Genomic DNA, 27225 nt, shown 5'->3' with positions numbered 1-27225 from the left:
AGTATTAATGTCGCTGAATTATGAATGAATGAATTTGTTCTCTCAGCGTTGCATGTTTTAGGGCATAACTAATACTCACGTTTACACACCGGGAGTTCTGTCCACTTCCCCATAACACATCTTATTTCAGCAGGTCCTTCTAGCTTGTAAAACGGCAAACACTCAGCTGATAATCTCATTCCACCTTTCAGTTGAGCAATGTGGCCATTTTCTAAACGAGGCTCCGTTCGACATTTTCTGACTGAAACCCAGAGAAGTTCGGTGTCAGGATGTGAATATTTAAAAGACTTTAACATTAAATATATATATATATATGTCTATAATGGGAATGCAGTGCACGTGATTACAAAATAAGCTTGTGCTCAAGTGATGTTTTCATAAATTGTTTTTATAGAACCTGTGAGATTGGGTGAGAAGGGGTAGGGCTTAATCTGCATTCACGCCGTGTCATAATTATCTTAATTGTGAGATTCCGACTTGTAAAAAAAAATTAAAATTAAAAAGCACCCACATCCTCGAAAATACAACTTGTAAACTAGGGATTTTCTGGGAGCACTGACTCGTACCACCTGACCGCTGTGACGTCATGTGGAAACACTCAAAATGGAGGCGGATTCAGGAGTAAAAAAAAGTCGTTATCGCGTAATATTTCTGTGTAATAATTCGTATCGTTGACTATTCTTAACGTTTTAATAATGCGCAATTAATCCAAAAATAAACGAAAAGACGTACAATACAGTTTAATGGCATTTTGCAGATCTGAGAGGAATGTCCGGGTTGTCGTCTCGTAATTACGGTAATTCCGACATAGTGTGAATGCAGCCCTGGTAATATAATATGATATCACTGGATATCATAGCGGTGTAATATCGTGTGTGGACAATAAAATCGTTATGGTCGATTATCGGGGTCCAAGCACTAATGGGCATTTAATACAGTGGTACCATGTGCTATAAATCAAACCGCTGATTACAGAGATTTAGTACATTGAAGTGGAGATGCCCAAAACCCACACTGACTGAATGACCAAAATGTGAATATGAAGCCAAAATGTGTTAAAAAGTTCATTAATTGAGTTAGAAATTGATTTGCAATATTTACAGCACCCCCATTGACTGAGGAGAAATTTTGTAGATTTTAGAGGGACGATAATTGTCACGGTTTCCCCTTTAAGCAGCGCGTGGGAGAGCATGTGAGCACCTGCTTTTCTGTTGTTGACAATCATGACATTTCGACACGTGCATTTGTTATGTTTCTGTTATGTCTCCTCCCTGTTCTGTCATTGGCTATTGTTTCACATGGGTCTGAATTACCCTCAGCCGTCAGCTATTAGGACGCTGATCATGTTTGTATATATACCGCGCGCCTCCCAGCAAACGGCGCGGAATATTAGATAAGAAACTTGGATAAGATATATTAGAGTAGATTAGGTCATAGTCATGGTTCGATTCGTTTGTTCAGTTCACGCTGGTTTCTCCACTCCCAGTTCATAGTCATAGCTTATGTTTCATCTTTTGTATATCGACTCTGTTTTCCGTGACCACGACATAGTTTCCTGCCTTGCCCCATTTATGCCTGTTTGCCAATCGCCTGACCTTTTGCATGTTTGTGGATTACGTTTTGGATTTACCTGCCTGTGTCTCTCAATAAAACTGTTAACCTGCGATTGCATCCGTCCTTATCTCCGTTGCGTCACGAGACGTGACAGAATATTCCGCCTATCATGGATGCAGCACGAAGACAGGGGAGACATCACGCAACAAGAACCATGGAAGTAGCAGGACAGTACCTCATCGGGAAACGTAGAGCCCGGAAGTCGACGCCAACCATCCCTGCTATGGACTCTATCCAATTTCCACAAGGGACATTTATGGAGCTTCCCGATCCATTTGGTGGATTTTTCAGTTCCCCGGAATATTTTCTGGTAGACTGTCAGTTCTATTTCTCCAGCCTGTTAGACCCTAAGCTAGAGGAGAAGCAATGGCTCCGATTCATGTGGTCCCGGTTCTTTGGACCAGCCCGTCAGTGGGTGCAGCTCCTACTGGATAAGCACTGTAGGAACCTGGACAGTGTAGAACAGTTTGTGGGGGAGTTCATGATGTGGTTCGGGAGTCTGGAGGTGAGGGTTGAGCTAGAACAACTTTTTTTTTTTGGGTAAGTCTGGCAGGCAAACCTGCCCTGCCGTTTACCCGCTACTACAGGGAAACTCATGCAGAGCTCCAGCCTGAGGTTAACCTGGCGACCTCAGAGCCCCAGCCGGCGGTTAACCTGACGTACCCACGAGGTGGGCTCACCTGCCAAGCTCCAGCTAGAGGTCAACAGGGAGGCCCTAGCACCAGAGACAACCAAGCTCTGCTCATGTCCACGTCTGCTGACCTGACCAACCAAGTTATGCTCACGCCAGTGTCAGAAAATACGTTCGACCAAGTTCTGCTCACACCCGAGTTTGCTGAAACAGACAACCAAGTTCAGCCTGCAGACTCTGCTGAGTACGTCGCTCTGCTTTCCTGTCCAACCGAGGACATCTCTCCGCTTTCTTTCACTGCTGAATACGTCGCTGGTGATGGATGTTTCATGGCACTCCGGGAGGAGCGCCCTTGGGGGGGGGTTGTGACGGTTTCCTCTTTAAGCAGCGCGTGGGAGAGCATGTGAGCGCGCATGGACAAGCAAGGTGCGCAAGCACCTGCTTTTCCGTTGTTGACAATCGTGACATGCGTCACGAGACATGACAATAATGTTTATTCATTAATAGTATCTTCTATTCTACTCCTCGCTTGAGCTGATATCAGGAAAAAAAAAATGTAAGTAATTAAGTAATTTTCTCATTTGTGAGCCTTATTATAGGGCTGAGTTCCACACCTGTACGAGGAGTTGCACTTCTCACAGGACTTCCTGCATCTGAAAGATCTGATAAAGTGTAAAATTCATTCGGTAAGTTAATCTTCATAATCTTCACCCACACCCACCAACAAACTTTCAAGTGAAAAATTTTAAAATGTTTTTAAAAAAATGAGCTGTTATGATTACCGTCAGAAAATTCTGAAACCTGATGAGGAAATACTGCAGTTTCACCTGTAAGAGAATATTTTTTGGGGTGTTTTTTGTTTTTTTTTAGATAACATTTTCACTTTATTTATTCCTCACTGAGTTTATGGAACGACCAAACCGCAAAAAAACATACCTAGAACGGTCAGAATATCATCACAATCAGGTGCAGGGCTCCATATACCATACGAACAAGTCATAAATTCTAGAGCAGCCTGCATATACAGTTCTGCACAAACATATTTTAGCATGTCGCCGTTTTCAAAAACGTCCTGGTTAGGATACATGACGGTCACGTTGAAAACTTTAGCCGGGGAATCACACGTGTGAGGTTTTCCTGCGAGGCAAAAAAACACAAACTCATCTTTTTTTCTAGTCTAAGAAGACAGCGTTGTTTGCAAATATCAGTCGTGTTTGTGGACGCTTACTTTTGCACACCGGCAGCCTCCAAGTCGCGTTTAGACATAATGCAGAATCCGTTCCGTCGAACTCGTAGCCTCGGTCACATACGAAAGGAAGAAGGCTTGCGTGAGGATAGAACGCCGTTGGGTGATGTGCAGGTTTAGCGTGCGACGCATACGGGGTAAGACAGGATGTTGAATCTGGAACAAGAAATAAAAGAACATTTCAACGTGTTTATTGTTTAATTTGCCGTTATGGATTGCGTGGAGACTTGATTAGCCTTAAAACACTCTATTTCCTTTTACCCCATCCCTTACTAGCTCTCAGGTTCATCATATTCCTGTTCCTGTGGTCTTCTGGTGTTGTCGGCCATCCACTGCAAGCCTCGACATGCTTTTCTGCTCACCACGCTTGTAAAGAGTAGTTGTTTTGAGTTCCCGTTGCCTCTGAACCAGGATATTCTCCTCTCAACAACCGTCTCTCGTCAACACCGTGTAATTACAGTATCTCAAAAAAGTGAGTACACCCCTCACATTTTTGTAAATATTTGATTATATCTTTTAATGTGACATCACTGAAGAAATGACACTTTGCTACAATGTAAAGTAGTGAGTGTACAGTGTAAATTTGTTGTCCCCTCAAAATAACTCAACACACAGCCATTAATATCTAAACCTCTGGCAACAAAAGTGAGTACACCCCTAAGTGAAAATGTCCAAATTGGGCCCAATTAGCCATTTTCCCTCTCCGATGTCATGTGACTTGTTAGTGTTACAAGGTCTCAGGTGTGAATGGGGAGCAGGTGTGTTAAATTTGGTGTCATCGCTCACACACTCCCTCATACTGGTCACTGGAAGTTCAACATAGCACCTCATGGCAAAGAACTCTCTGAGGATCTGAAAAAAAGAATTGTTGCTCTACATAAAGATGGCCTAGGCTATAAGAAGATTGCCAAGACCCTGACAGGGGACAGCAAATTTACACTGTTACACAAGTTGTACACTCACTACTTTACATTGTAGCAAAGTGTCATTTCTTCAGTGTTGTCACATGAAAAGATATAATCAAATATTTACAGAAATGTGAGGGGTGTACTCACTTTTGTCAGATACTGTATATACCTGCTGTTGACTAGATGCTAGTCGCACCATGCTGTCTTGACCTGTACTTTGATTATGATTTTATGCATTATACAGCTGTCACCTGATTGGCTGATTTGATAACCGCATGAATGAGCAGGTGTACAGGTGGTGCTATGTAAGTGGCTGGTGAGTGTATGCTTTTGCACGTTCGTAAAGATTCATTGAAATTACTCACCGATACACCGAGGGCTGTGCGACCATGTGCCATTACTGCACCTTATCTCTCCCCAACGTGTTCCGAGAGCAGGTTTCCAACCCGTGTCACAGCCATAGGAAATATTAATGCCGTGTTCGTAAATCTCCAAACGTGGGACCAAAAAGCCATTTTCAAGCGGCGGACACGGACAGTTTTCTGCACAATTATTTATATTCGTTAAAATGAAAAGATTGCGTGGTGTGCAAAAATCTTGGCACCCACCAAAATCATATATGTAAAAAAAATTATGTAAAAAAATTCACAATATCTATGGTATGTCAGAAAAGCACATTATGGCATAATTTATCATGTAATTTATCTTCATATTGCCCAGCACTAACTCAGGGTGGTGGTTACACTGAGAAATGCATGGTAAGAAAAAAAAACAAAAACAAAGAAATCCTCAAATAGGTAATAAGTGATTCATTAAAACAAGTTAAAATATGTTATTAGTTTGGGGTGCCAAAACTTTTGCACACAGCTGTGTTTTCACATATAAAATACAGCCAGCTTACAAATCCATTACAAAATACAGCAGTGTCTTGTGTGAATTTGTTAACAATAATAAAAAATAATTAACTAAAAAAAGCAATTAATTTAGTATATTTACAACAGAACTATTCACTGTCTTTGAACACGAGAATCTCCTTTTGGATCATTTTTCCAGTGGATTTTCTGTTATTACTAAGAGCGCTTACCCATCACCGCCCAACATGACCAAACACAAAAAGCCAGGATAATAATCTTCATCTTCATCTCTGCTGTTGTTCTTCACCTCAGCTCGCAGCATAAAACCTTCAAAACAAGTTGCTTTGCTTATAAGCAGCATTAATGATTTGCCCGACTTCACCAGAAATGTCGTCATTGCGGATTTCATAACCCTCAAATGCTGGCGTGCCAAATTAAAGAAAAAGTAGGACACATCAATAAAGCTCAGCATTTCAACATTCGCATTTTTAATGATACCGCTTTGTTAAGCAAAAGGAAATGACCAGGTGGAAATAGCATCGGTTTCAGAGTAAACTTTATTGCTTCAGATTCGGTTTTTTTCCTTTCTTTAGGTAACAATCCACCAATCCAAGTTCACGCTAGAATTGATCTTTCATTGAAACTCTCGAGCGCTCTGGATTTACATTCCATCGCTCTTGAAATGTGTAAATGCCTCTTTGCTAAATGCTAACAGCCGAAAAATAAGTCGGGGATTAAACGGGTTTAGCCTGGCAGCCAGGCTGAATGGCTTTTTCTTCTTAGCAGATTTTGAAAATATATATATTTGGTTCAAAAGTGAGCAGGAGGAAGATTTCTGATCAGAAGTAGGAGCTCTGAAGACGTACGTTTTTTTTCTCCAGATTTAGCTGTCGATCCAGCGTACTGTCAAAACAAGCGCACATAGACATGAATGAATATATCTGAATTAAGCTTTAGCATCAGTATCAGCACTGGACTACAGTGTTACTCTACTGATACAGATTATTATATAATAATTGTATTTAGTTACGATAAAAACGTGCTTACGTACTTACGCTGCTCATTAAGCGACCTGTAAACAAAATCAAACAAAATCAAACAAAATCATCAAAATCCCCAAAACGTGTAGTGCGCCCTCTCATTCTAAACGTTCTTAAAAACTGATGAATCAACCTTAGTGGCATTCATAATAACCATGCTGAAATAAAGGACAAAAGAATCAGCGTAAAGGTGTAACGCGTAAAGTTATTTTTACGTCCGGAGAAAACAGAACATATAGGCTACACTTACGTTCGAAATAAATAATTCTTCCATTAAAGCAGCCGACGGTTCTTTTCTTACGTGTTTCTACTAGCCTAAAACGTCTTCTCTTCGCCCTCCTTCGTCAGCTTGACTAGAAGCAAAACGTGTCCTATCCAGTGTACATGGAGCTGGGGAAACAGAAAATGACAATAAACCATCCAACCATAAAGCAGGAGCTCCCTACATCGGATTTTACATGTGGAGTCAATGTGGGCCAGGAATCAGACCGCCAACCCTACGATTAGTGGACGACCCACTCTACCACCTCTACCAACCCGCTCTACCACCTCTACCACTACCACCTCTATCACCACCACCTCTACCAACCCGCTCTACCACCTCTACCATTACCACATCTATCACTACCACCTCTACCAACCTGCTCTACCACCTCTACCAACCCGCTCTACCACCTCTACCAACCCGTTCTACCACCTCTACCAACCCGCTCTACCACCTCTATCACTTCACCTCTACCAACCCGATCTACCACCTTTACCAATACCACCTTACCAACCCGCTCTACCTCCTCTACCAACCTGTTCTACCACCACAGTTACTGAGAAACAGCTATTTTTGGTAAACGCAACTCCACCACATAGATAAAACTCTCCAGGAGGGAGCGGCTGGCTGTGGATCAGGTGATAGAGCGGGTTGTCCACGAATCGTAGGGTTGGCAGTTCGATTGACTCCACGTGCTGAAGAGTCCTTGGGCAGCCCCAAGTTGCTCCCGATGGCAAGCTAGCACCTTGCATGGCAGCTCTACTACCATTGGTGTGTGTGTGTGTGTGTGTGTGTGTGTGTGAATGGGTGAATGAGAACCAGTGTAAAGCACTTTGTAGAACGGCTACGGTTAAAAAAGTGCTGTATAAGTGCAAACCATTTACCATTTACCAAAATTCTAGGACCAGTTTGCAAAAGTGGACAAGATTTTCTTCAACTGAACAATTCAACATTCGAAATAATAATGATAATGAGTCTTTACTGGTCACATATACATTACAGCACAGTGAAATTCTTTTCTTTGCATACCCCAGCATGTCAGGAAGTTGGGGTCAGAGCGCAGAGTCAGTCATGATACAGCGTCCCTGGAGCAGAGAGGGTTAATGGCCTTGCTCAAGGGCCCAACAGTGGCAGCCTGGTAATTCTGGGGCTTGAACCCCCGACCTTCCCGATCAGTAACCCAGAGCCTTAACTTCCAAGCCACCACTGCCCCTTATAAATATACCTATATTGAACTTTCTAGAGTGAGACTATTACTACATTTATGTTTTATGTGACTTGCATGGAAATGAATCAAGCAGAACAGACCGCTGTAGATGTGTGTAGTGCAGCAGGCGGCGGGATTCAGGGCGTTAGAACTTACGCTTACACACCGGCAGCCTCCAAGTTCCATCTTCACAAAGCGCATATCGTGTTCCTTCAATCTCGTAGCCGCCGTCACATCCAAATCTTACAGTGCTTCCTGCAGGATAGGACGCTGCTAACTCGTTTTCAGGTTTGGCGTTTGGCACGTGTGGGGCAGCGCACGCCGCATCTAGAACTAGAACAAGGAGCAACACAATCTTTACTCAACCTTTCTCAAACTCAATTGAAACATTGCATATTATATATTACATTATTTTAATAACTCTATTCACTACATCTCTCTCTCTCTCTCAACCAGGAATATGAACACAGCGCTGCTCAGAAATATTAGTCTTGTTTGCACCGAGGACGCGTACCTTTACACGCCGGCAGCCTCCAAGATCCATCGTCACACACCGCGTAACGTGTTCCTTCAAATTCATAACCGCTGTCGCATACAAATCGAAGAGTTTCTCCAGGACCGTACAACGTTTTTAACGCATTTGCAGGCTGGCCGTTCGGCACACTTGGGGCAAGACAGGATTTTACATCTGGAACAACAAACAGAAGGACCTTTATACATGTGGCTTTAAATCTTTTACCGATTGATTTATTTGCGTGTGCTTTACCTCCGATCGCAGTGCATTACAGACCCCTCTGTATGTATTCATTTCAGATTAAAATAAAGGAATAAATAATTTCAATTCCTACGATATTATATTTACTTGGAACACAGCATCTTTACTTTCACGATTTCTGCCGATTTTAATTTTGATATTTATTTATCAAAAAACCCCAAAACAGACCCATGACTGTGAAAGTTAATATGATTTTTTTTTTTCTGGATTGTTGGTGTTGTTTGACATCTCCGTCCATGATGTCTGATCAACATCGGTGTTGTTCAGCTGATAAGCCGTGGGTATGAATTCTTCCCCAAACTCCTCCAGGGAAATTTCCATCCTCATCCAGAATTTCTGGCATTTTGTTCCATGACTATTTTTTTTTTTTTTGCCATTTTATCATTTCTAAAGTAACTGCTAGATAAAGGCAAAGCCTTCCCTGCCGTTAAGGTATCCTTGGGTATACGCCTGGGTAAACTGATCATGAAACAGATCGGATCATGGAAGTCATCGTCTTCGCTTATTCCTACAAGGAGCTACGCTGCAGCACACTTTACCTTTACACACCGGCAGCGTCCAGACTCCATCTTCACACTGTGCAGAATCCGTTCCTTCGAACTCGTAGCTGCCGTCACATCCGAATCGGACAGAGCTTCCAGACGGATAGGATTCTGCTAATGCGTCCGCAGGTCTGGCGTTCGGAACACGCGGGGCAGCACTACACGGTGCTTGATCTAGAACTAAAAATGGAACGTTTATACATGTGTGACGTAATTTAAAAAAATAATAATCATTTTTACAATTTACCTCTGATCTGTTGCAGATTTTAGACTTAACCCCGCCTTATCATTCTCATCTCATTTTTCAAAAATCCTAACATATTCGCTCGGACCTTCTCGATATTCCTACAGCTACGTACCAACTGAAGATCTTGTGTTTATTTTAGAATAACGCCATTCTGCTACAGAAACATGAGTCATTTTTGCAACGACGACCCTTACCTTTACACACCGGCAGCGTCCAGACTCCATCTTCACACTGTGCAGAATCCGTTCCTTCGAACTCGTAGCCGCGGTCGCATCCGAATCTAACCGAGCTTCCAGTAGGATAGGATTTTGCTAACGCGTCTGCAGGTCGCGCGTTCGGAACGTGTGGGGAAGCACACGGTGCATGATCCAGAACTAAAAACCGAACATTTATACATTTGTGGAGTCGTTTATTTTTTTATTATTTCTTTTTATAATTTACCTCTGATCGTAGCACATTGTTGACTTAACCCCTCCCCCTACAGCTACATAGCAAACGAAAATCTCATCTTTATCAGCACTGCGTTGTTATAATAAAATATTAGTCATGTTTGTAAGGAGGACGCTTACTTTTACACACCGGCAGCTTCCAAGTCCCATCTTTGCACAGTGCATATTTGGTTCCTTCGAACTCGGAGCCGTGGTCACATACAAACCGGACGGAGCTTCCAGTAGGATAGAGCGCCGCTGTAAACTCCTCCGCGAGCTCGGCGTTCGGCACAAATGGGACAGTACATGATGTCTGAACTGGAACGTTATAGAAAACAGAAATACATAAATACACACGTAACTTTACATGTAAAATGTCCTGTAGTCATGCGAGTGCACAGATGGTGATCGATCGTACAGGGGTTTAGATTGAACCCGCTTGTTATTATTCATCTCAAACGTACTCACATGTTCACTCCTATTATATTACTTTATATATTATGTTTACTTTAATATACATTTATGATGATATTTTCCTATTTACTGAACAGAAACCAGGAACACGACAATGTTAATGTTAACGCAATGAGTGAGCACGTACGTTTACAAACGGGCAGATTCCAAGTTCCATCTTCACACAGCGCATAATGGGTGTCTACAAACTCATAGCCGCTGTCACATACATATCCGATAAAGCTTCCAGTGGGATAGGATGCTGCCAGCTCATTTTTCGGCTTAGCGTTTGGCACAACTGGTGCAGTACACGATGACTGACCTAGAACAAAAAAAAACAAAACAAAAACAAAAACCCCAGATCAGTTATACATCACGATGATGATGGAACGTTTTAACAGAGCGTGTCGGTCTGTTGAACCCTTTTGTGTGGCAGAGTGGCCATGGTCGAGCATCAGCTACGGACAGAGAAGTGATGATTCTCACCTGTATCGTGTTCCCAGCAGTCTACTTATTTGTCACTCTTTGTGTTTTTAGTGACTGCTGTAACGAGAGCGATACACTTGACTGTGCGAAAGCCATGAGTCCTTGACGAACTCTTTTTGCTGTTGGTTTGTCAGTTTTTGTTGAGTTTTTGAAAGTGTGCTAAAAGGCGCAGGGACCGAATGAACGTGAGACCGGAGCTCTTTCCGGAAAATTCCGCCTGCCTCCCGAGTCTTCCTCCGCACGCTTACACGCCAGGGTTCTAGATTGGTGCTGAAACCCAGGATCTGGGAGGACTCGGACGCCGCCACGAAAGGCTCCCCGCTTGGCAAGCTCGTAAAGTCCTTCGCCATCCTCCATCAAACCCAACACCAACTCCTTGATGTGCACAACGAGCAGCAGCAGCTCTTCAAAGCCCATGGTCCACACATGATACTCATCAAGCTCTTCCGAGGCCTTCTTGGAGATTTTAAAGCGTGCGGCGGCTGTGTGGGGATGTCCGAAGAGGAATGGGCTCTATGAGTCCTCCCCTTGTTCTCGGTGGAAACCCTGCTTGCCACTGGCACCATGGACGCAGCAGGAGAATTCAAGCGCCAAAAAGACACCTGAGGAGCACCGGCAACGCTCCTCGACGTCGGCCGCCCCTACGGCCTACGGCCTACGCAGCAGGCGAAGGACTCTTGTTGCCGCTGGCTGATGGCAGAGGAGCAGGACTCGGAACAGCTCATCGAGCTGGTGGTACCGGAGCTGTATTTGTCGGTCGACTCCTGACAGGAACGGTGGAGTGGGTCCAGTACCACCAGCCCGCATCCTGGATGAAGCCGTTCACCTGGTGGCTCAAATCCAGGCATTTCCTTTATACCCCCTGCTCTCTCTCACTCGCTCCTCCCCCGACCCCAGCTACCCATACACCAAATACAGCAATACAAGGGTAAATATTACTACCATGCTAGCCGTGTTATCAGCATGTAAATGTGCTAGTATATAATTACTGAATGAATCATAATGTTTATTGTTAGGTGCTTGTTATTATCCCTTGCTTTTCTTCCCCACCACTGGCACTGCGCCATTTACCTCTGATCATAGAGTACTCTAGACTCAAATCCACCTGTATTATTCTTATTTCCATGTTTACAAGACAGAAGAAAACAGACCAGGATTAAAATCCCCACCCAAGAAGTGAAAAGTTTTTGTATTTCACAGATTATCTCTCCGATTCTGATCTCGCCTTCCGCGATCTCCGAGGTCCATGTTCTGACCCACATCATCACCCACGTTATTCCGCCGATAAGGCCATGGGCTGTAACTCTTTATCGAACCGTAAGCTTTGGTTTAGAAAAGAAACTTTTCACTGTCGATGAACATGAGAAACTCGGTCAATCCGTTACATTACTGTTAGCTTTTCAACGCAAACGTTTCCGATATTACTGAACGCTAAGAGCACTTACCCATCACCGCCTGACATGACCAAACAGAAAAAGCCAGGATAATAATCTTCTTCATCTCTGCTGTTGTTCTTCACCTCGGCTCGCAGCATAAAACCTTCAGATGAACCACAGACCAGACGCACACTTCTGAACAAGTCGCTTCGTTTATACACAGCGTTAATGATTTACCTTCATGCCTCCCTTTTACCAGAAACCACGAATCTAGTGCAAGATTTCGCCATTGCGGATTTCGTAACTCCAAATACGGACGCGCCAAAACAAAGAAATTAAACAAAAGTAGAACAATTTATTCACATTGAGTTATTTAGTGAAATTCCCTGCACTGGTTTTGAGATTTGACAAAATGGGAATTGGGAAGTGTTATGACTCTGACATTTCATATCGACTCGTGAATTTGTGTGTATTCTTATTTTGGGTGCAAACCAATCATGGGGAAAAATCAAGAACAACAACAACTGTGTAATGACAAAGATTTAGTATGTGAATATGAACAAATCTACAGTTCTATACTGCAGCAGTGTGAATATGATCAGTAGTGACGCTATGTGTTCTTATCATGTAAAGGATGGAAGGTAAACACGGTCCCACTTTATCAAGCAAAGAAAAACGACCAGGCAGAAATATCATTTTAATCATAAACTTTATTGTTTCAGATCGGGTTTCTCTCGGTTTATGTAACAATCCACCATCTTCAGCTCGTCTTCACGACTTCACATTCCTCGCCCTCTCGAATGTGTAAATCATTCTTCTTTAGTTCCACTGAAGTTACTAATTCACTAAAAGAGCTTCTTAGCAGATTTGCAAAATACATTTTGGTCGAAAAGTGAGCATTTATTCTGAGAAGGATGATTTCTGATCAGTAGCAGGAGCTCTGCAGACGATCCCTCCCACTCCTCCTCCCAGATTTCGTCGTCGACAGAGCTCAGCTCACTGTCCAAACTAGTGCACGTAGACATGAATGAATATATCTGAATTAAGATTCAGTATCAGCACTGGACCACAGACAGTGTTACTCTACTGATACAGTTATTATAATATATTAATTGCATTTAGTTTTTACCTATAATTAAAATAGGTGTTTATGTACTTACCCAGTGGTATTTACCTGTAAACAAAATAAACAGCCATCAGAGACAGTCTCAATAAAATCCCCAAAACGTTCAACTACACATCCTCATCCTCCATTTTGTTCAAAACTGCTCAAATAAACCTCATTAAAGCAACTGAGCATAATAACGATCACAGGTCCTAATATTACTGCATTCTTTCACCACAGCGCTGTTGAATCCTGGATCCTGATTGGTCAGAAGGTTAGGGTGGAATACATTTCTAGAAGAGCGGCTCTGACACTAGCGCAGCTACAAATTCTAATACGTTAATGTTTCTATACTGTGCACTGACAGATTATGTATGTATGGAATGTATGTAGTCGTTGATATGGTGAAGTTCTCTGGAAGGAGTCTCCAGTGTCGGCGTAGTCACGTTAAAAGAGAGGACGAAGAGCGGCCGGTGAGGGAACAGCGCGTTTATAGTTACTAGAATGTAAGCGAGAACAGAACTAACTTGTTTGATAAGAGGTCACACAACATTCATGGTGACTATAATAAATGGATAAAAAAAATCTGAAGCTGGTAAAGTGCTGTGTGCTGTGTGTTTTATTCATTATGTAATAACTGTGCGGAAAATAAAGATAAATGAATCTGTAAGTAGAGAAACGCCGTTATTGCTTTTGTCTCGATAAAACACAGGATGCACTTACATTCACCATAGAATGTTGTTCCTTTAGTGCAGCTGATATCTATTTGATAACGGTTACTACAGTAAAATCTCTTCCTTTCACCCTCCTGCAGATATTCATCAGGATGATAAGTATGAAGAATTTTTGTCCTATCCAGTTTACACGGCGCTAGGAAACAGAAAACAATAATAAACCATTTCTAAATGTTGTCGAATCACGACTTCATTTGTTCTCTCAGCGTTGTAAAATAGTTGTTTGGTGTAATTAATACTCACGTTTACACACCGGGAGCTCCGTCCATTTCCCGTTAACACATCTTATTGTTCCAGGTCCTGTTAGTTTATAAAGTTTCTTACACTGTGCTTTTAATTCATTTCCATCTGGTAGCTCGGTAATGTCTCCATTTTCAATAAGGGGTTGAGTTCCACAATTTCTGACTGAAATCAGAGACAATACGTGTGACGACGTGGAGATTAACGGAATAAATCGTTAATTATAATCAACACATACAGTTCGTTCCTTTATAGTAATGAATACAGTGCAGCATGTTACATTCGTATGATTACACGCTGAAAGAGTTATTCAGTCCTTTATAAAAGTCATACACACTTCCAGTTACACTGATTCAGACGCTTATTACATTCCTACTCAACTCTACTAAAATATTCATAAACGAGGCCCAACGTTTCTAAAGTAGAACACCGTGCTCGTGTTCTCACCCTCGACAAATGGTCAGGCCAAAGTTCCGGCTACGAGACGTGTTACCGTGTCCTCGCATCAGGCGTAAAAGGTAGTATTTGTATCTGTACGGTGATATGTGTAACTGGTATGTACTGAGAGAGGTAAATGATGGCCTTGTAATGTCTCACCTTTACACACTGGCAGCCTCCAAATTCCATCTTCACACCACGCAGTATCTGTTCCTTCAAACTCATAGCCGCTGTCACATACAAATCTAACAGTGCGTCCAGTAGCATAGAACGATGTTAAATCTACTGCAGGTCGGGCGTTTGGCACGCGTGGGGCAGAACACACCGTTTCATCTCGACCTAAAAACAGAACATTTATACATGGCTTTAATGTGGTTGTGTGTGTGTGTGTGTGTGTGTGTGTGTGTGTGTGTGTGTGTGTGTGTGTGCACATGGAGTAATTTACTGTTCATCAGTGGACTTTAGATGTTCCTGCACAGCATATTTATATAAAATAATTCTTTTTTTTTTGTCTATTTACAACATCAGCCAATGACATGAAAATGTTTGGGAGCCGCTGGTGTGAGCCATGAGCTTTCAGTTTTATTGATAATTAATCCAAGTAGTAGAACTCACTCTCACTCTGTCTCTCTGTCAGGCTCGGCCGATGTGTGTAGTGCAACGTGCGGTGGGACTCGGAACGGTTAGCGTGCGCTTTAGTTACAGCGTCGAGCGACGTCACAGCTCTGTGAAGTGCGTTTTATGTTTGAACCCCCGACCTTCCCGATCAGTAACCCAGAGCCTTAACTGCCAAGCCACCACTGCCCCTTATAAATATACCTATATTGAACTTTCTAGAGTGAGACTATTACTACATTTACGTTTTATGTGACTTACATGGAAATGAATCAAGCAGAACAGACCGCTGTAGATGTGTGTAGTGCAGCAGGCGGCGGGATTCAGGGCGTTAGAACTTACGCTTACACACCGGCAGCCTCCAAGTTCCATCTTCACAAAGCGCATATCGTGTTCCTTCAATCTCGTAGCCGCCGTCACATCCAAATCTTACAGTGCTTCCTGCAGGATAGGACGCTGCTAACTCGTTTTCAGGTTTGGCGTTTGGCACGTGTGGGGCAGCGCACGCCGCATCTAGAACTAGAACAAGGAGCAACACAATCTTTACTCAACCTTTCTCAAACTCAATTGAAACATTGCATATTATATATTACATTACTTTAATAACTCTATTCACTACATCTCTCTCTCTCTCTCAACCAGGAATATGAACACAGCGCTGCTCAGAAATATTAGTCTTGTTTGCACCGAGGACGCGTACCTTTACACGCCGGCAGCCTCCAAGATCCATCGTCACACACCGCGTAACGTGTTCCTTCAAATTCATAACCGCTGTCGCATACAAATCGAAGAGTTTCTCCAGGACCGTACAACGTTTTTAACGCATTTGCAGGCTGGCCGTTCGGCACACTTGGGGCAAGACAGGATTTTACATCTGGAACAACAAACAGAAGGACCTTTATACATGTGGCTTTAAATCTTTTACCGATTGATTTATTTGCGTGTGCTTTACCTCCGATCGCAGTGCATTACAGACCCCTCTGTATGTATTCATTTCAGATTAAAATAAAGGAATAAATAATTTCAATTCCTACGATATTATATTTACTTGGAACACAGCATCTTTACTTTCACGATTTCTGCCGATTTTAATTTTGATATTTATTTATCAAAAAACCCCAAAACAGACCCATGACTGTGAAAGTTAATATGATTTTTTTTTTTTCTGGATTTTCTGTTAATATACATTTATGATGATATTTTCCTATTTACTGAACAGAAACCAGGAACACGACAATGTTAATGTTAACGCAATGAGTGAGCACGTACGTTTACAAACGGGCAGATTCCAAGTTCCATCTTCACACAGCGCATAATGGGTGTCTACAAACTCATAGCCGCTGTCACATACATATCCGATAAAGCTTCCAGTGGGATAGGATGCTGCCAGCTCATTTTTCGGCTTAGCGTTTGGCACAACTGGTGCAGTACACGATGACTGACCTAGAACAAAAAAAAACAAAACAAAAACAAAAACCCCAGATCAGTTATACATCACGATGATGATGGAACGTTTTAACAGAGCGTGTCGGTCTGTTGAACCCTTTTGTGTGGCAGAGTGGCCATGGTCGAGCATCAGCTACGGACAGAGAAGTGATGATTCTCACCTGTATCGTGTTCCCAGCAGTCTACTTATTTGTCACTCTTTGTGTTTTTAGTGACTGCTGTAACGAGAGCGATACACTTGACTGTGCGAAAGCCATGAGTCCTTGACGAACTCTTTTTGCTGTTGGTTTGTCAGTTTTTGTTGAGTTTTTGAAAGTGTGCTAAAAGGCGCAGGGACCGAATGAACGTGAGACCGGAGCTCTTTCCGGAAAATTCCGCCTGCCTCCCGAGTCTTCCTCCGCACGCTTACACGCCAGGGTTCTAGATTGGTGCTGAAACCCAGGATCTGGGAGGACTCGGACGCCGCCACGAAAGGCTCCCCGCTTGGCAAGCTCGTAAAGTCCTTCGCCATCCTCCATCAAACCCAACACCAACTCCTTGATGTGCACAACGAGCAGCAGCAGCTCTTCAAAGCCCATGGTCCACACATGATACTCATCAAGCTCTTCCGAGGCCTTCTTGGAGATTTTAAAGCGTGCGGCGGCTGTGTGGGGATGTCCGAAGAGGAATGGGCTCTATGAGTCCTCCCCTTGTTCTCGGTGGAAACCCTGCTTGCCACTGGCACCATGGACGCAGCAGGAGAATTCAAGCGCCAAAAAGACACCTGAGGAGCACCGGCAACGCTCCTCGACGTCGGCCGCCCCTACGGCCTACGGCCTACGCAGCAGGCGAAGGACTCTTGTTGCCGCTGGCTGATGGCAGAGGAGCAGGACTCGGAACAGCTCATCGAGCTGGTGGTACCGGAGCTGTATTTGTCGGTCGACTCCTGACAGGAACGGTGGAGTGGGTCCAGTACCACCAGCCCGCATCCTGGATGAAGCCGTTCACCTGGTGGCTCAAATCCAGGCATTTCCTTTATACCCCCTGCTCTCTCTCACTCGCTCCTCCCCCGACCCCAGCTACCCATACACCAAATACAGCAATACAAGGGTAAATATTACTACCATGCTAGCCGTGTTATCAGCATGTAAATGTGCTAGTATATAATTACTGAATGAATCATAATGTTTATTGTTAGGTGCTTGTTATTATCCCTTGCTTTTCTTCCCCACCACTGGCACTGCGCCATTTACCTCTGATCATAGAGTACTCTAGACTCAAATCCACCTGTATTATTCTTATTTCCATGTTTACAAGACAGAAGAAAACAGACCAGGATTAAAATCCCCACCCAAGAAGTGAAAAGTTTTTGTATTTCACAGATTATCTCTCCGATTCTGATCTCGCCTTCCGCGATCTCCGAGGTCCATGTTCTGACCCACATCATCACCCACGTTATTCCGCCGATAAGGCCATGGGCTGTAACTCTTTATCGAACCGTAAGCTTTGGTTTAGAAAAGAAACTTTTCACTGTCGATGAACATGAGAAACTCGGTCAATCCGTTACATTACTGTTAGCTTTTCAACGCAAATGTTTCCGATATTACTGAACGCTAAGAGCACTTACCCATCACCGCCTGACATGACCAAACAGAAAAAGCCAGGATAATAATCTTCTTCATCTCTGCTGTTGTTCTTCACCTCGGCTCGCAGCATAAAACCTTCAGATGAACCACAGACCAGACGCACACTTCTGAACAAGTCGCTTCGTTTATACACAGCGTTAATGATTTACCTTCATGCCTCCCTTTTACCAGAAACCACGAATCTAGTGCAAGATTTCGCCATTGCGGATTTCGTAACTCCAAATACGGACGCGCCAAAACAAAGAAATTAAACAAAAGTAGAACAATTTATTCACATTGAGTTATTTAGTGAAATTCCCTGCACTGGTTTTGAGATTTGACAAAATGGGAATTGGGAAGTGTTATGACTCTGACATTTCATATCGACTCGTGAATTTGTGTGTATTCTTATTTTGGGTGCAAACCAATCATGGGGAAAAATCAAGAACAACAACAACTGTGTAATGACAAAGATTTAGTATGTGAATATGAACAAATCTACAGTTCTATACTGCAGCAGTGTGAATATGATCAGTAGTGACGCTATGTGTTCTTATCATGTAAAGGATGGAAGGTAAACACGGTCCCACTTTATCAAGCAAAGAAAAACGACCAGGCAGAAATATCATTTTAATCATAAACTTTATTGTTTCAGATCGGGTTTCTCTCGGTTTATGTAACAATCCACCATCTTCAGCTCGTCTTCACGACTTCACATTCCTCGCCCTCTCGAATGTGTAAATCATTCTTCTTTAGTTCCACTGAAGTTACTAATTCACTAAAAGAGCTTCTTAGCAGATTTGCAAAATACATTTTGGTCGAAAAGTGAGCATTTATTCTGAGAAGGATGATTTCTGATCAGTAGCAGGAGCTCTGCAGACGATCCCTCCCACTCCTCCTCCCAGATTTCGTCGTCGACAGAGCTCAGCTCACTGTCCAAACTAGTGCACGTAGACATGAATGAATATATCTGAATTAAGATTCAGTATCAGCACTGGACCACAGACAGTGTTACTCTACTGATACAGTTATTATAATATATTAATTGCATTTAGTTTTTACCTATAATTAAAATAGGTGTTTATGTACTTACCCAGTGGTATTTACCTGTAAACAAAATAAACAGCCATCAGAGACAGTCTCAATAAAATCCCCAAAACGTTCAACTACACATCCTCATCCTCCATTTTGTTCAAAACTGCTCAAATAAACCTCATTAAAGCAACTGAGCATAATAACGATCACAGGTCCTAATATTACTGCATTCTTTCACCACAGCGCTGTTGAATCCTGGATCCTGATTGGTCAGAAGGTTAGGGTGGAATACATTTCTAGAAGAGCGGCTCTGACACTAGCGCAGCTACAAATTCTAATACGTTAATGTTTCTATACTGTGCACTGACAGATTATGTATGTATGGAATGTATGTAGTCGTTGATATGGTGAAGTTCTCTGGAAGGAGTCTCCAGTGTCGGCGTAGTCACGTTAAAAGAGAGGACGAAGAGCGGCCGGTGAGGGAACAGCGCGTTTATAGTTACTAGAATGTAAGCGAGAACAGAACTAACTTGTTTGATAAGAGGTCACACAACATTCATGGTGACTATAATAAATGGATAAAAAAAATCTGAAGCTGGTAAAGTGCTGTGTGCTGTGTGTTTTATTCATTATGTAATAACTGTGCGGAAAATAAAGATAAATGAATCTGTAAGTAGAGAAACGCCGTTATTGCTTTTGTCTCGATAAAACACAGGATGCACTTACATTCACCATAGAATGTTGTTCCTTTAGTGCAGCTGATATCTATTTGATAACGGTTACTACAGTAAAATCTCTTCCTTTCACCCTCCTGCAGATATTCATCAGGATGATAAGTATGAAGAATTTTTGTCCTATCCAGTTTACACGGCGCTAGGAAACAGAAAACAATAATAAACCATTTCTAAATGTTGTCGAATCACGACTTCATTTGTTCTCTCAGCGTTGTAAAATAGTTGTTTGGTGTAATTAATACTCACGTTTACACACCGGGAGCTCCGTCCATTTCCCGTTAACACATCTTATTGTTCCAGGTCCTGTTAGTTTATAAAGTTTCTTACACTGTGCTTTTAATTCATTTCCATCTGGTAGCTCGGTAATGTCTCCATTTTCAATAAGGGGTTGAGTTCCACAATTTCTGACTGAAATCAGAGACAATACGTGTGACGACGTGGAGATTAACGGAATAAATCGTTAATTATAATCAACACATACAGTTCGTTCCTTTATAGTAATGAATACAGTGCAGCATGTTACATTCGTATGATTACACGCTGAAAGAGTTATTCAGTCCTTTATAAAAGTCATACACACTTCCAGTTACACTGATTCAGACGCTTATTACATTCCTACTCAACTCTACTAAAATATTCATAAACGAGGCCCAACGTTTCTAAAGTAGAACACCGTGCTCGTGTTCTCACCCTCGACAAATGGTCAGGCCAAAGTTCCGGCTACGAGACGTGTTACCGTGTCCTCGCATCAGGCGTAAAAGGTAGTATTTGTATCTGTACGGTGATATGTGTAACTGGTATGTACTGAGAGAGGTAAATGATGGCCTTGTAATGTCTCACCTTTACACACTGGCAGCCTCCAAATTCCATCTTCACACCACGCAGTATCTGTTCCTTCAAACTCATAGCCGCTGTCACATACAAATCTAACAGTGCGTCCAGTAGCATAGAACGATGTTAAATCTACTGCAGGTCGGGCGTTTGGCACGCGTGGGGCAGAACACACCGTTTCATCTCGACCTAAAAACAGAACATTTATACATGGCTTTAATTTAGTTGTGTGTGTGTGTGTGTGTGTGTGTGTGTGCACATGGAGTAATTTACTGTTCATCAGTGGATTTTAGATGTTCCTGCACAGCATATTTATATTCACAGCATATTTATATCCTCTCTCTCTCTCTCTCTCTCCACTGTCAGGCTCGGCCGATGTGTGTAGTGCAGCACGCGGTGGGACTTGAAACGGTTAGCGTACGCTTTAGTTACAGCGTCGAGCGACGTCACAGCTCTGTGAAGTGCGTTTTATGTTTAAACATCCACCCCGAATAAAGTATTTCTTTTGTGAAACTCATTAAGAAGTTGTTGTTAATCTACCTATTAATTAAGAAAAAACCCCAACCCCAGACTGAGGGGGAATCACGTGTGTGAGGTTTTTCCCATGAAGTAATCTTGTCTTTATTATATAATCACAGCGCTGTTCAGAAATATTAGTCATGTTTGCAAAGATGATACTTACTTTTACACACCGGGAGCTCCCAATTTCCGTCTACGCACTTTGCGTAATGTCGTCCTACAAACTCATAGCCGGAGTCACATTGAAACATAACATAGCTTCCAGTACTATAGTATGTCGATAACCCTTCTGTAGATCGGGCGTTCGGCACACTTGGCCTACCACATAATTTTTGACCTAGAACAAAAAAAACAGAACATTTATACACGTCCAGCTTTAAAGTGACATTTTTAAACTGATGTAGCTATGTGTGCGGCACACATGGAGTAATTTCCCTCTGACCGAAGGAGATTTATAACTTAATCCCTAAATTTCGAAAGCATTAAAGTACAGAACTTTTTTTTTTATTTTATTGAAAATGACGTACAGAAGTACGCAAAAAAAAAATCAGTGTTCAAAATTGTCTCCTTACGTTACACTGATTCGCAACAGCAAGCTTTATAATAATGATTTATAATTCGAACTGTCGGGTCGGGATTTCGTCTTCGCATGGTCATGTCGCGTCTGTAAACAGAAAGATGACGCGCCGGCTACTATATCATGTATATTGGCCCGGGGGGGACAGGGGTACAGGGCAGGTTTGGGGGGGGGGGTTAGGGGTCGGGTGCTGGGGTTGCTGAGGACAGTGGAGCATTTGTACTTTATTCTTATGACAGTTGCTTAGAATTGAAACTCGTCATCTAGACGACTGTGTTTAATCTGGAACATTCCAAACGCAATCATCGTTGACCTCTGGGGAACCGGCTGTTTCTTAACAAAAAGGCAAGGCGACAGATCCTGCGCTAAAGTGAGAATTAATATCGGCATGGCTTTTGAGAGGAGGTGAAAACGCAGAGAGCCAAAGAGACCGAAGACGGACGCAAAGTTTATTGGGAGGACGGGCACTCGTCTGTGCTCACCGGCCAGCAGAATATGACTGGAGAGACGGAAAAGGAGATTACATTAGAACCATAACTACTATTAGTGTGTGCGTGTATGTATGTGTATATATATATATATATGTTATAAGATATATATATTAATATATATATATATATATATATATATATATATATATTTATATATGTTATACGAGTGTGTTATGCTTGTTTTTGTGTAATAATCTGTAATAATTGTAGGAGGGAGAAATACACTACAGCGCTGATATTATTGTGAGGCTGTGAGCAGACAGTGTCAATGCACTGGGGAAAATAGATAGACCATAAATGTAAAAAAAATATATATATATGAAAAAACAAAAAACAAACAAAAAAAAAAAACACGATGTTGCTCGTCAGATTTTCCTAACAAGCGACCATATTTACAAAACAAGCCCAAAAAAATGTGATTCTTTCCCCCCAAGTGACTTAGAAAATAAAGTATTATAAACAGACTACGCAACTCTGAGACCTCAAACCATCAGACTCATCACAAATAATACTTGCGAGGATACTTACACACCGGCAGCGTCCAGGTTCCGTCTACACACGTTGCATATTGGTCTCCTCTTTTAAACTCATAGCCGTAGTCACATTGAAACCTAACATATGTTCCAGAACTATAGGATGACTCTAACGATCCTGTAGGCCGGGCGTTCGCCACTCGTGGGGCAGTACACCGTGTTGGATCTAGAACAAAATAAACAGATCGTGCGTGGCTTTAAATGTTCATTTACTGTACTTTTTCACACACAGTGTAATTTACCCCTGAATTTTAGTCTTAAACGCCATGTTATTATTCGTCTCAAATGCCTGCCTCCCTCCCAAAGCCCTCGTTCTCCTCATGAACCCTTCTTTAATTTATAACGCCTCGGTGTTGTTGAGAAATATGAGTCATGTTTGTAATGAGGACGCTCACCTATACACCCCGGCAGCTTCCAGGTTCCGTCTTCACACTGTGCGGAGTCTGTGTCTTCAAACCTGTAGCCTCTGTTACATATAAACTGAACGGTGTCTCCATGGTTATAGGACCTTTTTAACTCGTCTGCGGGTCGGGCGTTTTGCACAGCTGGTTTACTACTACATGGTGATTTTTCAACTAGAACTAAAAACAGAACATTTTACACGTTTGTGGAGTCACTTTAGTAGTTATTTATCGACGTGAGCGCACACGTGGTGTAACTTACATCGTAGGGGATTTTAGAACAAATAAAATGCTGATTCAATTGCACAAACTATCGTCATGATACACTTTTATCCAAAATCCTACTAGGATTTGCTGGATTCAGCCTTATATTACATCTGTACTAGAGAGCAAAACAGTGTAGAAGAATGACTAAAACAGTCCTTAAAGTAATAGATTTGGATCAAGATTTGGTTTTGCTCAGACACAGGAACTAACTGCAACTCCACTTAACGGCCTGGACAGGAAGCCTGCTCGGGCTACTGATCTAGCCACGCCTGCACTAAGCAGTCATTATTACTATGAGAAAATCCTAATCTTCCATTTTGCCATTGCTGTTATAAATGCAGGAAAGGGAGTCACGTGTGTAAGGTTTCCCACCAAATGAAAATCTTGTCTTTAATTGATAATAGCACAGTGTTGGTCGTGTTTGCAATGAGGACACTTACGTTTACACACCGGCAGCCTCCAAGTTCCGTCGTCACAAAGCGCATATTTTGTTCCTTCAAACTCGTAGCCGCTGTCACATACAAATCTAACAGTGTGTCCATCCTCGTAGGATGTTGCTGACTTGTTCTCAGGTTTGGCGTTTGGCACATGCGGAGTGGTACACGTTTCGTCTAGAACTAGAAACGAGTCAAAAGTTGGGACGCAACTACGGATGATCATCACTTTCTCTTTTTTATCAGCATTTTCACCTATAGGATAATGTCTATGCAAAATGTTTTTATAGAATACAAAAAAAAATAAAGTTGTTCCAAAAACCAACATCTGCTTTGTGGTTTTAATTTCAAACCTTTGGTTACCAAACACAGTGACTGCAAAGTGACTGCAGGTACCACAAGTACCCAGTATACATTATCCTGAAAACCTTTCCTAATCTAAACACATGAGGTAATCATTTCAGCTGTGAAAACGTAAACTGGATGCCAAGCCACCTATTCGGTAGAAAGCTTCTGTTTTTTTTTGTTTGTCAATACATGTGAAGGCCATCACCTGAAGCCTCCCCACTGACCATCTCAGATGAGCTTCACACTTTCTGGATATGATGGCATCATTCCTCATAAACCGTGTGCAAAATTTCAGGCTCATATCTGCACTGATCTGATCTGTATTTGAGATATAGAGGTTTTAAAAGGTGGGCGTGGCCCTGTAAAAGCGCGTACTACAGTACAAGAAAAAGTTCCAAAGTTCCATAAGTCATTAGTTGTGAACCGTTGATGCGAGATATATGAAATTTTCAGGACTTGATGATTAGTATAAGATGTCTTTAACTTCTACAGAAGGTCCAAAGTAGCATAGTTTCCGTGTTAATGGCCTGCTGATATTTGTCAAAAAAAGTCCCCCCCCCCCCGTGGTTTGGCTCTCTATATCGCAACACAAAAGCACGTCAGATCTTTCAAGTTTTCATATCTATTACTCGCGTTATAGTTCTTTTTTAGCAACTAGGTGTTTGTCTGAGAGAACTCAAAATTTCTGATTTGAGGTGTTAAATAATGAGAACAAAAAACCCAAGGTCTAGCATTTTATACCCCTTGAAAGAGCATAATTTTATTAGAAAATGCACAAAATATCAAGTTGCTACTTTGAACTACACTATTTCAAATCAGTCGTAACATGTAACGAACGCTTGTGGCCCTTTCGCCATTGCTTGTTAGATCGTTATATTTCTTTCGTAGGACACAACGAGTACACTTACCTTTACACACCGGCAGCCTCCAAGCTCCATCTTCACAAAGCGCATATTTTGTTCCTTCAAACTCATAGCCGCCGTCACATACAAATCTAACGGTGCGTCCTGTAGGATAGATGAATTCTAACTGCTGTGCAGGTTGGCCGTTTGGCACAAGGGGAGCAAAACACAATGTTTGAGCTAGAACAAAAACAGAACATTTACATGTAGGTATAATATACACAGGCTTTGAATGTGAATTGATTTAGGTTGTCATTGTGCGTCTCAGTGAAATCTATACTTCATTAGATTTTTTTTACTATATAAATATTTACAAAAAAAACAAAAAAAACAAAAACATGAGAAACTTTGAACAGTTCTTACCCCTAATAACCTGACATGACCAAATAGAAAAAGCCAGGATAATAATCTTCATCTTCTCCATTGCTCTTCTTCCTCAGAGCACAGGGTAAAACCGTCAGATTAAAGCCTGCATAAATGATAACCGCCTGCAAATCCAGTTGTTTTGTTTATAAGCAGCGTTAATGATTTACCTTCCTGCCTCTGCCTTTTACCAGAAACCACGAACCTAGCGCAAGATTTCGTAACTCCAAATGCTGGAAATGTAATCATAAATAAACTGGATTTATTTACTGAAGTTCCCTGCAGTCTGGTTATCACATCGTTGGATGCTTAATGATGTGAACACTGACTAAAGATTTAGACATTAGAACAGATGTTTTCAAAATGTAAACTACCAAAAAAAAAAAAAAAAGTTAAATCTTTTAATAGTTATCTAGAGTAGACTGATTATGAAAATCAATCGAGTGAACAGTTTGAGGTGATGGGCCAATTTCCTCTTAAAAAAACCCAAAAAAACCCCCCAAGTTTTGTGAGTAGCGGAGTTTACGGCCCTGCATTTTGTCGCTCTATTTTGCGACCGAGTTTGCAAAGGTCACGTTACATACAGTCCTGTCTGAAACTATTGGAACGGCAAGACCGATTTGTTCATTTATGTGCTGCAGACACACACAAAGACATTTGGGTTTGAGATCAAAACATGGAGATGAGACGAGAGTTTAGGATTTTAGCTTAAAACGTAGAACCTTTTTTTTTACCTTGTAGAATTCGTTCTGACGACCCAATCCCAATGGAACACCGCAAACTAGCTTTTTTTTTTTCTTCAAAACTTTCCAACTTTAATTCAGAACGTAGACGTTCAAGTCGTGATGTTCAACACCCCTGATGTAGAACATGATAAATATAATGGTTTAAGCATCAGCACAGGTGTATTAAACTCGTTAGGAAAACCACGTTACAGTCCAGAATCCTCTTTTCTGTTTGGATGGGCTTCCTGTCAGCCATTTTCTTGATACTCGTCCCTAGCCAGCTAATTGTGCTGAAGAGGAAATGCAGTAAAAGCAGAAAAAGGATGAAGCTGGATACAGAATTATGTTGCATCTGGACAGGTGTATAAATGTTATCTGTAGGAAGCGCTGAACGGTTTGAACCCCCCCCCACTTACTATGAAAACAAGGATTTTTGACCGTCCTCGTGAATCAGTACAAGCCAGATTTTCTATATTTATCGTGTTGAACGTCCAAGTGTGCTTGATACCGAGGCCACATGTTAAAGGTAACTCGAGCTGAAAGAGCATAGGTTCAGAGGCTGGGCTTTGTGTGTATCGTCAGGAAGTGGGGGCGGGCTCAAGGATTAGCCAGGTCATTAAAATCTAATTTAATGCCACTTGTTTAACTTGACAAATCTAACACACCTTGAAAATATTTGGAGTTACGACGCCACGGTCAGATTAATATTAAATACGCATTTTTTTTTTTTAAAATCCAATTACTAACAATAATGATTTCTTAAGTGTTAAGTAGTTCTTATTCTTAAGCTTCTTATTCAATATGTACAACA

At 41.9% G+C, this 27225-nt stretch overlaps 4 protein-coding genes across 9 annotated transcripts in view; all 4 read right to left on the bottom strand.

Moving 5' to 3' along the window:
- LOC128609772 (coagulation factor XIII B chain) overlaps positions 1 to 3991 on the bottom strand; it is a 4499-nt gene extending 508 nt beyond the window's left edge. Inside the window, exons 1-6 of the mRNA XM_053628527.1 lie at positions 3765 to 3991; positions 3474 to 3647; positions 3182 to 3382; positions 3028 to 3072; positions 2860 to 2907; positions 80 to 241 (exon numbers count right to left, since the gene is read on the bottom strand). Of these exons, the coding sequence (XP_053484502.1) occupies positions 80 to 241; positions 2860 to 2907; positions 3028 to 3072; positions 3182 to 3382; positions 3474 to 3647; positions 3765 to 3783 (649 nt within the window). The 5' untranslated portion in view covers positions 3784 to 3991. The remainder of the gene's footprint in view (positions 1 to 79; positions 242 to 2859; positions 2908 to 3027; positions 3073 to 3181; positions 3383 to 3473; positions 3648 to 3764) is intronic.
- Positions 1 to 12295, bottom strand: part of LOC128609764 (complement factor H-like) — a 22919-nt gene extending 10624 nt beyond the window's left edge. The window contains exons 1-10 of one of the 4 annotated variants that reach the window (XM_053628516.1): positions 12142 to 12295; positions 10359 to 10532; positions 9899 to 10075; positions 9524 to 9703; positions 9080 to 9262; positions 8280 to 8453; positions 7922 to 8098; positions 6595 to 6683; positions 6301 to 6325; positions 5793 to 6156 (exon numbers count right to left, since the gene is read on the bottom strand). In XM_053628516.1, the coding sequence (XP_053484491.1) occupies positions 6604 to 6683; positions 7922 to 8098; positions 8280 to 8453; positions 9080 to 9262; positions 9524 to 9703; positions 9899 to 10075; positions 10359 to 10532; positions 12142 to 12196 (1200 nt within the window). In that variant the 5' untranslated portion in view covers positions 12197 to 12295 and the 3' untranslated portion in view covers positions 5793 to 6156; positions 6301 to 6325; positions 6595 to 6603. Of the gene's footprint in view, positions 1 to 5792; positions 6157 to 6300; positions 6326 to 6594; positions 6684 to 7921; positions 8099 to 8279; positions 8454 to 9079; positions 9263 to 9523; positions 9704 to 9898; positions 10076 to 10358; positions 10533 to 12141 lie in introns of those variants that run through there. The other 3 variants (XM_053628514.1, XM_053628515.1, XM_053628512.1) reach the window with 3 other exon arrangements.
- Positions 12296 to 12764: 469 nt separating this feature from the next.
- LOC128609770 (complement factor H-like) lies at positions 12765 to 18413 on the bottom strand. Of its 2 annotated transcripts, XM_053628524.1 has the most exons (8): positions 18257 to 18413; positions 16474 to 16647; positions 15905 to 16078; positions 15547 to 15723; positions 14749 to 14928; positions 14155 to 14316; positions 13901 to 14047; positions 12765 to 13246 (listed from the first exon to the last, which is right to left on the bottom strand). In XM_053628524.1, exons 1-8 carry the CDS (start codon positions 18309 to 18311, stop codon positions 13221 to 13223), a joined length of 1095 nt encoding a protein of 364 aa, XP_053484499.1. In that variant the 5' UTR covers positions 18312 to 18413; the 3' UTR covers positions 12765 to 13220. The 2 variants fall into 2 exon arrangements, with proteins under 2 accessions (XP_053484499.1, XP_053484498.1); XM_053628523.1 differs by lacking the exon at positions 12765 to 13246 and having other exon boundaries at positions 13278 to 14047.
- A 466-nt stretch (positions 18414 to 18879) lies between these two features.
- LOC128609768 (complement factor H-related protein 1-like) lies at positions 18880 to 25842 on the bottom strand. Of its 2 annotated transcripts, XM_053628522.1 has the most exons (10): positions 25690 to 25842; positions 25333 to 25506; positions 24083 to 24259; positions 23370 to 23555; positions 22970 to 23140; positions 21537 to 21710; positions 20864 to 21043; positions 20270 to 20431; positions 20016 to 20162; positions 18880 to 19361 (listed from the first exon to the last, which is right to left on the bottom strand). In XM_053628522.1, the coding sequence occupies exons 1-10, from the start codon at positions 25748 to 25750 to the stop codon at positions 19336 to 19338; spliced, it is 1458 nt and encodes a 485-aa protein (XP_053484497.1). In that variant the 5' UTR covers positions 25751 to 25842; the 3' UTR covers positions 18880 to 19335. The 2 variants fall into 2 exon arrangements, with proteins under 2 accessions (XP_053484497.1, XP_053484496.1); XM_053628521.1 differs by lacking the exon at positions 18880 to 19361 and having other exon boundaries at positions 19381 to 20162.
- Positions 25843 to 27225: the final 1383 nt, after the last annotated feature.

Source organism: Ictalurus furcatus, chromosome 7 (assembly GCF_023375685.1).
Source record: "Ictalurus furcatus strain D&B chromosome 7, Billie_1.0, whole genome shotgun sequence".
NCBI lineage: Eukaryota > Metazoa > Chordata > Actinopteri > Siluriformes > Ictaluridae > Ictalurus > Ictalurus furcatus.
Note: the sequence above shows the minus strand (reverse complement) of the source record. Positions and strands in the feature narration are given on the sequence as shown.